This window comes from Brachyhypopomus gauderio, chromosome 5 (assembly GCF_052324685.1).
Source record: "Brachyhypopomus gauderio isolate BG-103 chromosome 5, BGAUD_0.2, whole genome shotgun sequence".
In the NCBI taxonomy this organism is placed as follows: Eukaryota; Metazoa; Chordata; class Actinopteri; order Gymnotiformes; family Hypopomidae; genus Brachyhypopomus; species Brachyhypopomus gauderio.
The window spans coordinates 1,078,988-1,094,882 of NC_135215.1; the positions used below are offsets into that span (position 1 = coordinate 1,078,988).

The 15,895-nt window shown below is 41.3% G+C and overlaps 1 protein-coding gene across 1 annotated transcript; it reads right to left on the reverse strand.

Annotated features, from left to right (window-relative positions):
• Positions 1-2,350: 2,350 nt before the first annotated feature.
• On the reverse strand, positions 2,351-15,622 carry slco1d1 (solute carrier organic anion transporter family, member 1D1). Its single transcript, XM_077004748.1, has 15 exons — positions 15,563-15,622; positions 14,445-14,501; positions 12,262-12,403; positions 11,953-12,085; positions 11,661-11,782; positions 11,046-11,192; positions 10,465-10,563; positions 8,197-8,457; positions 7,671-7,835; positions 7,254-7,449; positions 6,541-6,706; positions 5,534-5,718; positions 5,374-5,438; positions 5,145-5,262; positions 2,351-3,701 (listed from the first exon to the last, which is right to left on the reverse strand). The coding sequence occupies exons 1-15, from the start codon at positions 15,566-15,568 to the stop codon at positions 3,482-3,484; spliced, it is 2,082 nt and encodes a 693-aa protein (XP_076860863.1). The 5' UTR covers positions 15,569-15,622; the 3' UTR covers positions 2,351-3,481.
• Positions 15,623-15,895: the final 273 nt, after the last annotated feature.

The following is a 15,895-nucleotide window of genomic DNA, read 5'->3' on the forward strand; positions in this document are numbered from 1 at the left end:
AGGCTACATAAATAATACAACATCCAAACACTTGAATTAGTGCTCTCATTTAACGTATCCATTCAGACTACATCGACACGCAAAACAGTAATCACACTGAGGTATGACACAATGTTGAATAACCAAATCATTTTCATCATGGAAAGCAGAGTGATAAATAACATAAACAGTTATTTGAAGTAGGGTACCTGTGTGGATGCGCCGCCGTTGCTGCTACAATCCGACTTGTAATGCTGCTCAATCAAATCTCGGAAATCCATTTTGAACCGTAAGATGATCTTTAATTGCTGTCGATGTCCAACAAATGATAGTTTCTGGCTGTTGGAAAGTCCCTTTAGATGTGAATCCATGTGACGTCACAGTCTCAATTACCTTGTCGACGTAGTTGCGTTTGTGCGCAAGAATCTATATTAAAGTAGGCAGACTAGCGGTCACTCAGAGGATGTCTACTAAAATGTCTACTTGAAGTGCACCAATGTCTCATTCTCCCTTCTTAAATGGCTTGAAAAACAAAGTGGCAAGCATTTTTACAAATATGCAAGGACCTGGATGTGTGTGTGTGTTTTTTTTTATTTTTTACTAAAATAGCATTCAGGAAGTTGTGTCCACTTAACAAAATGTCAACAAGCTAGCTTGATATTCTGAAGCTACGCTTGTAAGCAGTTTGAGAAGTAGGCTATTTATTAATTCAACATGTGGATGGATTGCTAGGTTAGCTAGTTCACGTTATGCAGTTGAACATCGGTATACCTGTAATATAATTAGTTGGCTTGAAAGTTATGGGAGGTATTTCCTGCCAATAATAAAACTAAAATGAAAACACTAAAATGAAAATGAAAATACCGTTTTGCCATTTCTTTTTCCATACATGTGTGAAAATATTATGACAAAATTAAAAATAAAATGAAATCACTTAATTTGCTATTTAATTTTTCACTCGAGCACGGGTCATATGTGACAAATATAAAATGAAAATTAAAAAGGAGGATTGGCGCTACCTGCTGGTGATTTTCTTTTTCATTTTCCACTTTTCATTTTCTTTTTCCACTTTTCATTTTCGTTTTCAACTTCACCAGCATGCAAATACATGTAAATGAACAGTAGGCGGAACTACAACTACAGTACCTCCCGTGAAATAGTGATGGGATTTTCGGCTCTATTTTGAGATGCGGCTCTAATGGCTCTTCTTACTGTGGAGAGCCGGCTCTTTCGGCTCCCAAACGGCTCCCCATATATATATTTTTATCGGATCGGGGCTAGAAGCTATCGGACCGGGGCTAGAAGCTAGCGAACCGGGGCTAGAAGCTAGCGGACCGGGGCTAGATGCTAGCGGACCGGGGCTAGATGCTAGCGAACCGGGGCTAGAAGCTATCGGATCACGGCTAGAAGCTAGCGAACCGGGGCTAGAAGCTAGCGAACCGGGGCTAGAAGCTAGCGAACCGGGGCTAGATGCTAGCGAACCGGGGCTAGATGCTATCGGACCGGGGCTAGAAGCTAGCGAACCGGGGCTAGAAGCTAGCGAACCGGAGCTAGAAGCTAGCGAACCGGGGCTAGATGCTAGCGGGTAACAGATAGATGCTAGCGGACGTACGTGTACTCCCAGCCGAGAGCTTGATCTTTCAAACGCGGACAGCAACTGTTCCACTGAAACCGGCTGGGAACAGTAACAGTACTGGGAACAGTAACAGTACTGGGAACAGTAACAGTACTGGGACAGTAACAGGGAACAGCACCAACTTTTAGCCGCGAGCTTCCTGCTATGTAGTCTGCAGCAGTGAAATGCTGTGGCTACACACAAAGATGCTCCGTATCACAAAGTTTTCCCCTTCATCCCTCCTAATTGCACAAACCCATTTTCTTTTCTGCTCGTCGTCAGCCGGAAAACCATAGAAACTGAGATACGACTGTTTTTGCTTCGAGATCGAGCACCCTGGTGCACTGCAAAAGCTCTTGTTATTGGACTCTGCCATTGTTTAATGTGTAACGGAAGTAACTTTACCCTGCAACGAGAGCTTCCGGAAGAAAAAATGCGGAAGTGTGAAAAGGGCCTATGTCGCTGTGTGCTGCCCTCTCTGGATTTCACGGGAGGTACTGTAGTTGTAGCTCCGCCTACTGTTCATTTACATGTATTTGCATGCTGGTGAAGTTGAAAACGAAAAAGAAAATGAAAAAGAAAATCACCAGCAGGTAGCGCCAATCCTCCTTTTTAATTTTCATTTTATATTTGTCACATATGACCCGTGCTCGAGTGAAAAATTAAATTGCAAATTAAGTGATTTTTAATTTTGTCATAATATTTTCACACATGTATGGAAAAAGAAATGGCAAAACGGTATTTTCATTTTCATTTTAGTGTTTTCATTTTAGTTTTATTATTGGCAGGAAATACCTCCCATAGAAAGTTACCGGATCGAGGCAAACAGTTCCCGGAACACACCCTTCAAAATGAAAAAGTTCCCGGATCCTGTTCCGGCAGGATCCGGCTCAAATTAAGCCCTGGACTGATCTAAATAAAATGATCCTGGATCGGTCGATTTAAATTGGCAACAGGCAGTGAAAGCTAGTAGGTTTGTTGTCAACAGCGCCTCCTAATGGTCACATCATGACACTGTTGCGAAGCACTGATGAATTTAACACTTAATAATGTTTCTCTGTGGGGTTTAATAGCAATGATAAGATCCTGTACACATGGACATGAAAATGAAAGTCAGAAAGAATGTCTGTAAAATTGTACAGTTGGATCCACCAGTCTGTAGATTGGGCTCTACAAATATACAGCAGAACCACGTGCTTTATATACAGGTGTGTAATGTGACCAGCATTCACTATGTCTCGTTTACTTACCTGGCCCCTATAAAACAGTAGAATACAACAAAGACAACCGCAAGCTAAAACGATCAACTTTATGAATATATATCACTTTTATGAACTTATATATCACCTTTGTGAATACCATGACCTGAGCATTATACTCTTTAAATCAAAATACTAAGCATAAATGTGCTAGAAATGTCCTTGCACTAAACCATACAGTATGTAACAAGATCTGTGCTACTGTGTTCTGATACTAAGGTGTACATATCTCAAAATGATGTAGGTCTTTTTTTATCAATAATGTAACATTTTTGTGTATGTTTTGCATACTAACATCCATATTTAGTATAACATATTTTCTGGAACAGAGCAAAGCCCCTGAACATTTGCATACTAAAACCTAGATTAGTTTTGTGGCTATTTCCTAACTGTCTAAATGTGGTGAATGTAAGGAACAGGTAGTACCACAAAGTGGCCAGTAGGTGGTGCATTTGTTGCGTGTATGGCATTGTCATATATTCTCCCTGGACTATACGCAGCATTGTAAGGCATTCACCTCTACATCACAAACTGTACACAGTTATGTAAGATTTACATCACACATACAGCATCACAGTGGCCTAAATAGCAGATATGCATTTGGTATATATGAATGAATGTGATATATTTATATAGTGGTCTCCCTGTCCAGTTCCTCTTTGCACTTCACGAAGGCCGAGGAGGCGTTTCCGTTGCTGCTGGCCGTGCCCTTGGACTCCTGTTCCATGGCCTTGGCCTGGTCTTTCAGGGCCTGTCGCTTGTGTCGGCGGGACAGTCGGTAATAGAGCAGACCCCACAACACGTAAGACAGGGAGTACAGGCCGTAGATCAGCCCCAGGAATCTTGCTCTGGAGGGCAGGAGATTGATATTCAGACAGTAAACACCTAGGCTATGAGAGTCAGTCATTAAAAGGTATCAGACTGTCGCTTAAAAACACACAGTGAAAAATCGATTATTTATTTGATTATTAATGGTATTTAAAATTTTAACCTAACATTTTATCTAGAAACTTTGGGTGTCTAGATGATCAGTAAGGGTGCGATAAAAATCGTTTTACCTTGTAATCACTGTAGTTCATTTTAAACTACATTTATGTCTATCAATCTGGCAAAATATACACTATATTGCCAAAAGCATTTGCTCACTTTCCTCGACTTACATGAGCTTAAGTGACATCCCATTCCTAATCCATAGGGTTCAATATGACGTTGGTCCACCCTTTGCGGTTAGAACAGCTTAAACTCTTCTGGGAAAGCTGTCCACAAGGTTAAGAGTGTGTTTATGGTGATTTTTGAGCACTCTTCCAGAAGGCCAGGCTCTCTGTCTCCACTCTAATTCATCTCAAAGGTGTTCTATCGGGTTGAGGTCAGGACTCTGTGCAGGCCAGTCAAGTTCATCCACACCAGACACACCATGTCTTTATGGACCTTGCTTTGTGAACTGGTGCACAGTCATGTTGGAAGAGGAAGAGGCCAGCTCCAAACTGTTCCCACAAAGTTGGGAGAATGGAATTGTCCAAAATGTCTTGGTATGCTGAAACATTAAGAGTTCCTTTCACTGGAACTAAGGGGCCAAGCCCAGATTGTGTAAAACAACCCCACACCATAATCCTCCCTCTACCCAACTACTCTTGGCTTGGATGCAGCTGCTCAACCATCTAAACCCATTCCATGAAGCTCTCTGCACACTGATCTTGAGCTAATCTGAAGGCCACATGAAGTTTGGATGTCTGTAGTGATTCACTCTGCAGAACGTTGGCGACCTCTTCGCACTATGTGCTTCAGCATCTGCTGACCCCACTAACACCCCCCCCCCCCGACCCCCCCGACCGTTTACATGTCCTAACTTTGTGGCCGAGTTGCTGTCGTTCCCAAACACTTATAATACAGCTGACAGTTGACTGTGGAATATTTAGGAGCGAGGAAATTACACTACAGTTGTTGCACAGGTGGCATCATATCACAGTTCCACACTGAACTTCACTGAGCTCCTGAGAGTGACCCATTCTTTCACTAATGTTTGTAAAAACAGTCTGCATGCCTAGGTGCTTAATTTTATACACCTGTGGCTATGGAAGTGATTGGAACACCTGATTCCGATCATATGGATGGGTGAGAGAATACTTTTGGCAATATAGTGTAGCTGTTGCACAGTTAAAATGGAGACAATCATACCTTGTCTATTTGTCTTGTTTTTAAAATTCCTAAGCACATATTTCTTGCATCAGTCTTTTTCCTGCCTAAACAAACTAGTTTTTGAGCACATTTGCAAATTATATGCAAACATTCACCTAAAGGCATCAGAGTCATAGAGTCGACAAGCCCCTCGTCCCCCACATTGCTTTGTGCCCCATTTCAGACACGTCCTGTCAATCAAAGCCCCGAAATATATCGGAGGAGGAATTCCACCTGAAAATGACACAAAATTATTTGAAAGGTTTCGCCTGCAGCAGACCCTATAAATGGTCGTTACAGTTTTATCAAAATAGTGAGAGTGAGTGAAAAAGGCGTTTCTCTCACCCAGGGTCCGAACTATCAGTGTCTGCATCCCCAGAGCCAGAGACTTCAGTTCTGGCTGTATGGACCTAAGAGGAAAAAGGAAAACAAAGAGGTTTTCTCTAATAAAAGCCTGAACAGACAGGCGACAGCCATAGCAACGTTTCCGCCTGCACCATCCTACCTGAGCAGAATAATGCACCCGGGAGTGGCAGCCGCAGCAGAGATAAAGGCCGCAATTACCGACACCCCCATGTAGATCTTGAACATGTAGTCACACGAGCCGTCCCGAGGACACTGGCCCAGTACCACAGACCTGTTGATAGCTGGCATGAGAGCCTCTCCAACACAGGTGCAGTTGTGGAAAACCTTTACAGAGAAGAATTCCAAAGAATTCGGTGGTAACCACATTTGGAAGGTTTGTTCAAATATTACTATACTACCTGCTGTAACAAGAAGGTTATATTATTGTATCTGAAATTAAAAGGCAAGGCAAGTTTATTTATATAACAATGAGAAACCAATGAGAACTAAGTGGAGGAACTCATTCATGAAAACTCTGGGTTAATGTAATAATAATAATAATGTGCCATATTTGTCAATTGTGATTTTTCACTGCAATTGTCCTCCACTTTTTACCCATCTGTGCAGTTAGAACACACACACACACACACACACACACACACACACACACTAGTGATTACTAGGGGGCTGTGGTACACACGTGCCCAGAGCGGTGAGCAGCCCTAGCCCGGCGCCCGGGGAGCAGTTGGGGTTAGGAGCCTTGCTCAAGGGCACCTCAGTCATGTCCTCAGGTCTGGGAATCGAACCCACCTTCCGGTCACAAGACCAGTTCCCTACCACAAGACCATGCACTACTAATGTACTACGTCCATCCAAAAATATTCAAAACAGTTAAACCATTGAAAACATATAATTACGATGACTAGACTATGAGTTATTTTAAAATCTAAATTCAAAAAATGATTAAAAAAATTGCTGTGCTGAATGTGTCATGGTGTCACGGTTAGTTCCCCTTCTGTCATTATTCATGTATTTGTATTTGTGGTTATAAGTACTTGGTGTGATTTCAAACAATCCTGCGTTACACATGGACTAAATAAAGATTCTTCACATTTTTACTATAACAACCCAATCCTGGTCATGGCAACCCAAGACAGGACAGCTCACCATCTCTTTGCCGGCACCCGTGACGCTCTGGCAACCGGCGAGGCAGGGCGAAGAGTAGGTCAGGCCGTTAGAGGAGCACACCGGGTCCCAGTGCCTCAGAGAGCAGGAGCAGACGGAGTTACACTGGGACAGCAGGCTCTGCTGCTCGTACGACACCTGCCGAACACTAGGAGAAAAAAACATCGCCGAGATCTCAGAACCGAAATTTCTTGCGCGGCTGCACGAGGCACGCAACAAGTCCGCTAAAGTGTTTTATGACTCATTGCTTTGGGCACTTGACCAAGACTCTGTCTGGCCAAACTTCACTAGACCACAACTATAAAAGCCTCCAGTCTGTAACACAATAGAGACAGAACACAATGGAACTGGTTTTACTGGTCTAAAACCCTATAACAACATTGTTTACTCCTGCATCTGCTTTTTACATTCCAGTATGAACAGGTATATATTCCGCTATGAATACATTTATACATAAGGGATAAAGACATCGTAGAGATATATCGAGAAAGTTCCCAATATATTTCAAGTTTGTTTATTAATTAAACATTTGTCTGTCTGAGCATTATGCTTCTGAATTCACTACAAGGGAGTAACAAGTCTATGAAGACAGACACTAAGCAGTCACACAGTGACAAATCATGAATTTGGCCACCCCCCAGAGTGTTGTGAAGAGCTTGTGGAGTCAGACAAGCAAACAGCAGGACAGTATTTACCCCTGATAAGACACAGTGAGTCCGGCCACATCAGAGTTCTCACAGCTCAGGAAGTACTGGGTGAGAAGCAGGATGAACGAGAAGAAGGAGGAGCCGATGCAGATCTTGACTGCTCCAATAACGTTCAGCTTGAACCGTTTCATCACAAACCCCCCCATGATGATCCCCAAGGCCACCGCGGGGAGATTCATGGTACCTAGCAGGAGAGGGGGGTAGAATTACTAGCACAAGCACTCTGCTCCAAGACCAGCTATGGAACTAATGGAAATGTGTTCACATGCTGGTTTTAACATGATTTAAATGACGAATTCAAAGTGATTCAAAGTTCCACATACAAAATGACAATGACAAATGGAAATGGGGTTTTTTTTTTTGTCAGCGTACAAATCAAAGGCGTAAACACACGTGCACACGCACCTATCAGGAAGATGGCCTTGGATGCCGGCTGGCCATAAATCTGTTCCATGTACTTGGGCTTAAACGTGATCATTCCGATGAAGCCATTAACCTGTATTAGCCCCGTGCAGATGAGGAGAACATAGACCGAGTTGCTGAAGAGTCTTCTCAACGATGGCAGGAAATCTGTAGAATACCAGACGACAAGATGAACACACAGTTCCTCTTTTACGGTACACTTAACTGAAGTTAAGTGAAGTTCCTGCAGTGCATAATAAGAGAAGAAACTGGTATAGAGTTCTTTAAATTACCTATGAAATCTATTTAAAAAATAAGTGTACATGATAGAACATGTAATAATTAACTCTGTGACACAGTGTATAAAAGGGAGTCATTTTCAGATCCATAAAGCACTTATAAAACACGCTTTTTCAATGTGAGTATACAAATTCATTTAAATTTGTTATTTAAACTTCCAATCAAACGTAAAAATAATGTCATATTGAAACAACTTTCTACAAACACGTGAAACTTCTTTTGCAAACACCTTTGGCCAGGGTAGACATGGAGTCAGGGGCAGGTTTTACAGATGATGGTATGTTGTTGCTCTCTGTGGGGATGAAGCCATCCTGTTCACCCTCGGTGTCTTCATGACTTCTCTTGGCATTCTCCTCTCCTTGCTTGGACAGTGACCTTGGCAGGAACCAAAACGGAATACCGGCCAGTAGCATCACGGCTCCAGTCACAAGGAAGCCAAGCCACCAGGCACCCACCCAGCGAGAGTCTTTATAGGTGATGGAGATGGTGTCTGTGGAGAGGAAATGTAAAATAGGGTTCTCCAGTCCTGGGGAGCTCAGAGACGCTGTCAGTTTTCTTGCAGATTATCATGAACTTGAAAATACCATGAAAAGGTGTCTCAATGTTCTACCAGTGACAGCTACAATCTGTATTTGTGCCTTTCATTATATAAGATAAAGCACACTTACAGGACCCATTACTACATGTCCAGTATAAATATTAGAATGATTAGAAAATCATAGTAGGTATATAACAAAACCAGTCATAACCTCTGTTTTAGAGATAGAAGCAGAAATATTCAAAGGCAACGGCTAAGTCGCTGACCTTTAAAAATTGTTTGTGCAGAAACAGTTATACAAAAAAAAATGTGGGTTAGGAGTTACAGACAGATGACCTTTAAGACATTGCATACAAGTCGATAATCAGGATGTTACGAATGAGCAGTGAGTAGAATGAGGTGGAGAGGAGAAAGAGATCTCTGACCTACTGTCCATGAGAGATCTCTGACCTACTGTCCATAAGAGATCTCTGACCTACTGTCCATAAGAGATCTCTGACCTACTGTCCATAAGAGGTATCTGACCTACTGTCCATAAGAGATATCTGACCAACTGTCCATGAGAGATATCTGACCAACTGTCCATGAGAGATCTCTGACCTACTGTCCATGAGAGATCTCTGACCTACTGTCCATGAGAGATCTCTGACCAACTGTCCATGAGAGAACTCTGACTTACTGTCCATGAGAGATCTCTGGCCTACTGTCCATGAGAGATCTCTGGCCTACTGTCCATGAGAGAACTCTGACTTACTGTCCATGAGAGAACTCTGACTTACTGTCCATGAGAGAACTCTGACTTACTGTCCATAAGAGATATCTGACTTACTGTCCATAAGAGATCTCTGACCTACTGTCCATAAGAGAACTCTGACCTACTGTCCATAAGAGATCTCTAACTTACTGTCCATAAGAGAACTCTGACCTACTGTCCATAAGAGATCTCTGACCTACTGTCCATAAGAGATCTCTGACCTACTGTCCATAAGAGATCTCTAACTTACTGTCCATAAGAGAACTCTGACCTACTGTCCATAAGAGATCTCTAACTTACTGTCCATAAGAGAACTCTGACCTACTGTCCATAAGAAGACTCTGACCTACTGTCCATAAGAAGACTCTGACCTACTGTCCATAAGAAAACTCTGACCTACTGTCTATGAGAGAACTCTGACCTACTGTCCATAAGAGATCTCTGACCTACTGTCCATAAGAGATCTCTGACCTACTGTCCATAAGAGAATTCTAACTTACTGTCCATAAGAGAATTCTAACTTACTGTCCATGAGAGATCTCTGACATACTGTCCATGAGAGATCTCTGACTTACTGTCCATGAGAGAACTCTGACCTACTGTCCATGAGAGAACTCTGACTTACTGTCCATAAGAGATTTCTGACCTACTGTCCATGAGAGATCTCTGACTTACTGTCCATAAGAGATTTCTGACCTACTGTCATTAAGAGAACTCTGACCTACTGTCCTTTGCAGGATACATATCACTGCCTGTAGCTAATTCCTAATGTACACCATGACATTTCATGCTAAAACAAATGAATTATAAAATACTAGTTGAAAGTAAATTTAATAGCCACTAAACTGACAGGCATGGCTTCTAAATATCAAAGACATTGCTACTGTATGTGTTATATGTTTTGTAGCAGTGTTTCAAAATCTAGTTCACAGAGATCTCCCAGATTCTGGATTTATTTCAAACTAAACAATTCAATAATGACCACCTCCAAGTCATACGGGACGGGGACAATAATTCTGAATAAGTGAAACAGTTTCCTGGAAGCTTACTAGGTTTGAAAAGACTGTATTTATGTCTGTTTCCATTGACGGGTTATATTTGATTATCTTCTCTCAAATTATCTTTTTGTGCACCTGCTAGTCAGAGATCTTAGGGTTGTACTGCTGTGTTTGCTGCTCTTTTGGTAGTGGTGAAGGAGTGTTTACCCAAGTTCACTGCGCCAATGTCCACATAGAGTTTAGCACAGAAGGAGCCCAGCATGAAGCCGAACATGGGTCCAAGGATCCCAATGGTTTGTATGCATGCTGTGTTTGGAGTGAGAGGGGCAGAAAGAGAGTGAGGTATCAGTCATTACAAAACCATCGTTTACCACATCCCCCTGTACTTAACAGCTCCAACAGCTCTCAAAGTTCAAGGTCTACCAAATATTTTCTGAGAACAAAAGACACGGAGAGAGATAGAGACAGACGCTTCAGAGACAGATAAAGTGATCTCTATTTTGCTAGTACCAATGCTTTAAATCCAAACTACTGGTAAATGAATGAGCTCTGTCAGATAGCCTTGGCAGTGCTCCAACCCTAGTGCCAATACAAATAAAATCACAGCAATATGTATAATAAATAATAAATAAAATAAATATCCTTTGGCACATGAACTCTAATAGACACAACATAGTTACCTCAGGCATTCTAAGTCATACTATTATAGTACAGTAAGAATGGTAAGGGTGCCCAGTGTATCATCAGGGCTTGGTGCCAAGGGGAATGTTCATCCATTTCCTTCATACCAAGGTAGAAGGCTGTGTTCTCCTCTCTGGCGTAGTCGTCCAGGTAGGACACACCCAGGGGCATGACCGGAGTTTCTCCGATACCACGCAGCATGTTACCCAGAAACACATAGACCCACAGCGAGGATCCCGACACTTTCTCACACTCTGCAGGAGCAAAGGTCACATTTAGGCAGCTCCAGGCATGAACCCAAGACAGATATCAGGTAGCAGCGTCCCACACGCCTTTCAGTGATTGTTACTAAAGTCTTTTGGGCTTAGAAAGTCACAGGTCATTATGATAAGAATTTGTGCTTGACATTGATGGGTTGCTATGTTTATCCATCATTAGTATATCCATCTACCAGAGTTGTATAATCCAGGTTCAGAAAGTAAAAGTCCTCACCAGGATTTTGCTCAAGCTTGCTAGATTTCTAATTAGTGCAATCCAGGTAAAAATAGTGGAATCAACACAATCCAGGAAGCCTGAGCAAAATCCTGGTGAGGAATTTTACTTTCTGAACCTGGATTATACAACTCTGCCATCTACATGGTTAGTTATCCACAGATGCATGAGCAAAGTAGATTTTTAGGGAGTAGCCAATATAATAGCTGGGCAGGCTTGTTGTCTCTGACCTGCTTGAGTCATTGTCACGTGAGGGTCCATGTCTGGATGGCTCCCATTGGCTAGACATGGTAGAATGGTCTCAGACATATTTGATTCAGAGAAATGTGATATTGTTGTCTCATATTTGTACCTGTTTAAACACAAGTTAAAGCTCTTGTCTAGTAAAGCACTGAAAAAGACCTATCAACCAGTCAATATATATATATATATATATATATATATATATATATATATATATATATATCCTTAGAATATTGAATATATAGAAATAGTTGTGGTTCCACTTGTATTAGAACTTACGGTCCTTGGAAGAAGTGGGGAAGAGCAGTGATAATGGAGGAGGCGGCCATGATCAGACAACCTCCTCCTATCAGCCTGGGTCTGTGGAGCTTCGCCCCAAAGTAACTCACAAATGCTATTACCAGCAGGTTACCTACAGGAGCAATGAATAAACCGGTCAGTTACTGACATAAGATGTCAGACTCCAGCTTGTCTTCAGCACAATAGGCTGTATGTTCTTGGGATTTTGGCAGTTACAGTAAAATGTTCTGATCAGGTGTGATAGTGTATCGAGGTACTACATGGATGAAAGTGTGTGTGCCCCCTTACCGATCTCGAAGCTTCCATCAATGACGCCTATCAGGGAGCTGGGGATGTCAAAACGTCTCTCAATCTGTGTGACTGAGCTCTTCATGTAGCTTCCCTGGAACGCTTTGGCAAAGTAGACAAAGGACAAGGAGAAGAGAAACATCTAAGACAGACAAATGTTCACACACACATACACGCACACACACACACACACACGAATGCATGAGACATTAATACGCACGAAATATCAAGTAAACCTCTCTGTGGGGAGAGCTAAAGTAATCAAGCAAAAGTAACCTGCACCCCCAACCATGTAATCCTTATTGTGTGTGGGATTATATATATATATATATATATAAATTCTTTGCCAAAAGAATTCATTTACATTCCTTGACTCACATATGAGCTTAAATGACATTCCGTTCCCATTCTTAATCCATAGGGTTCAATATGACATTAGTTTGTTGGTCCACCCTTTGCACTTAGAACTCTTCTGGTAAGGCTGTCTACAAGGTTTAGGAGTGTGTTTATGGGGATTTTTGACCATTCTTCCAGAACCACATTTGTGAGGTCACATACATTTACATTTACATTTATGGCATTTGGCAGACGCCCTTATCCAGAGCGACTTGCATTTTTATCTCATTTTTATACAAGTGATCAATTGAGGGTTAAGGGCCTTGCCTAGGGGCACCTCAGTCATGGCCTCAGGTCTGGGAATTGAACCCACGACCCTCCGGTCACAAGACCAGTTCCCTAACCACCAGGCCATGACTACCCTGATGCTGATGTTGGACGAGAAGGCCTGGCTCTCAGTCTCCGTTCTAATTCATCCCAAAGGTGTTCTATCGGGTTGAGGTCAGGGCTCTGTGCAGGCCAGTCAAGTTCATCCACACCAGAGGAAGGGGCCAGCTCCAAACTGTTCCCACAAAGCTGGGAGCATGGAATTGTCCAAAATGTCTTGGTATGCTGAAGCATTCAGAGTTCCTTTCACTGGAGCTATAGGGCCAAGCCCAGCTCCTGAAAAATAACCCCACACCATAATCCCCTCCACCAAACTTTACACTTGGCACTTGCAGTCAGACAAGTACCGTTCTCCTGGCAACTGCCAAACCCAGACTCGTCCATCAGACTACCAGATGGTGAAGCATGTTTTGTCACACCAGAGAACACACCTCCACTCCTCTAGAGTCCAGTGGTGGTGCATTGCACTTGGTGATGTATGGCTTGGATGCAGCTGCTCGACCATAGAAACCCATTCCATGAAGCTCTCTGCGCACTGATCTTGAGCTAATCTGAAGGTCACATGAAATTTGGATGTCTGTAGTGATTGACTCTGCAGAAAGTTGCTGATCTCTTCACACTATGCACTTCAGCATCCGGTGACCCCACTCAGTCAGTTTACGTGTCCTAACACTTTATGGCTGAGTTGCTGTAATTCCCAAACACTTCCATTTTCTTATAATACAGTTGACAGTTGACTGTGGAATATTTAGGAGTGATGAAATTTCACGACTGGATTTGTTGCACAGGTGGCATCCTATCACAGTTCCACACTGGATTTCACTGAGCTCCTGAGAGAGACCCATTCTTTCACAAATGTTTGTAAAAACAGTCTGCATGCTATGTGCTTAATTTTATACACCTGTGGCCATGGAAGTGATTGGAACACCTGATTCCGATCATATGGATGGGTGAGAGAATACTTTTGGCAATATAGTGTATGTGTGTGTGTGTGTGTGTGTGTGTGTGTGTGTGTGTGTGTGTGTGTGTGTGTGCTCGCGCTTGTGTGCATATGTGTGCCCATGTGTCTGTGTGTATACATACAGTACATTCTTAAACATATGCCAATAAAGATTATATCTCTGATAACTCAAACATCTTTGCAACAACAGACCTCTCAATTATTATTCTAGCAATTGCAATACAGTTTCTGTTCATTCACATGAGATTTGCTGATTTGCTCAAACTTCAGTTGTGGGTTAGAGGCCAAGGTCAGAATGAGATGTTTACAGCCAAATATGAGACATTTATCTAAGCACAAATCCCACAAACAAATTTTTAAGAGATTTTATAAAAATAAAAATATGGCCAAAAGATAGAGACTCAACTTTACAAAAGAGAAAGAGACTAATCTTTACAAAAGAGAGAGACTCACTTTTACAAAAGAGAGAGACTAATCTTTACAGAAGAGAGAGACTCACCTTTAGCTGGGAGCAGCATGGTTGGCCTGGTGTTTTCTTCTCTTCACTCATGATGCCCTACAAGTGAGGGAGAGGCGTGTGGGCGATGAAGACCGTGTGGGCGATGAAGACCACACACTTCGGCTGGCACGCTTTGGCCAGCACTGCATTTTACGTGCAAACATTCTCTCTCACTTTTTTTAAAATCTCTATTGTTTGATTCAGTACAAAACATGTTGAAGGGAAGAGACCCTGTGGGCTTTTCAGGAAATACTGCACATTTCCTGGAAGAGGAAGGGTGCTTTGATTTTGAAGACCATGTGCATTTCCTTCAGTAAATATTGTGTTGATACTGGTTTGATGATAAAGACAATGGCTGCTGCACTAGGAGTGGTGACGAGGTCTTTGTAAATGCTTGTGTTCTTGTGAGATTGTAAATAAGTATCACTAATCATAGTCAACAGATTTTATTTTGAACCAAAAGTATATAGAAAAAAATTGAAGTAATATTATATATATACTACTTTTATGTCAAGTTTATTTAATAAAAATAATTTATTTTGTAATTGACAGTTTCTACAGTTTGTGTGTCATTTGTGCTCTTCCCACAGAGTGCGTGTGGCAGGGACAGATTTAATAAAAAAATTATATATATATAAAATAAAAAATTATATATTTAATAAAAAAATTATATATATATATATATATATATATATATATATATATATATATATATATATATATATATATATATATATATAATGTATAAATGATATTCAGATATGCATGTTTGGTTTTTAATGCATTTCTCAAACAGATAAAAGTTCATACTTTTAGGTAGTTTTTAAAACTAAAAATGAAAAAAATGTATTTAGAAAAAGTATATACATAGACAATATAAACAATAATATAAATAAATGTACTTATTGCAAGATAAATAATTTGAAAAGACATTTTGATAAATTTCACAAATTTGCATACTTCCAAGAAATAAATCTAACAGTTGCTACCTTTGACGTATCTAATCGCATAAACCTTTTAATATTTCACATTAAGCTAAAGTTCTACTGTCATACGTATAAAAATAAAACAAATTTTGGTCTATTGACATAAAGACAGAAAAAAAACAGACAATTTACCTGCATTCAAGATCCAGTTCTTCAGAATGGAGTTAATGGAAGCTAGATAGATAGAGAGAGAGACAGAAAGAGTAAGAGAGAGAGAGAGAGAGAGAGAGAGAGAGAGAGAGAAGGAGGGGGGGAGGCTTTCAAAGTGGGACTTTGCACCAGCATTTAAAACATGACCCCTGTATCAGTAACCCAGCAGCAGTGATGTGAACTTCTTGATCATGTCAGTTGATTGCTTTCAACACGAGGGGTTTTCATAGAGACGGAACATCCCACAGTGCAACATGTTTTACAGCAGGTCCAGGACACTGAACAAGCCAGTTTAATATAGATTATAAACATACG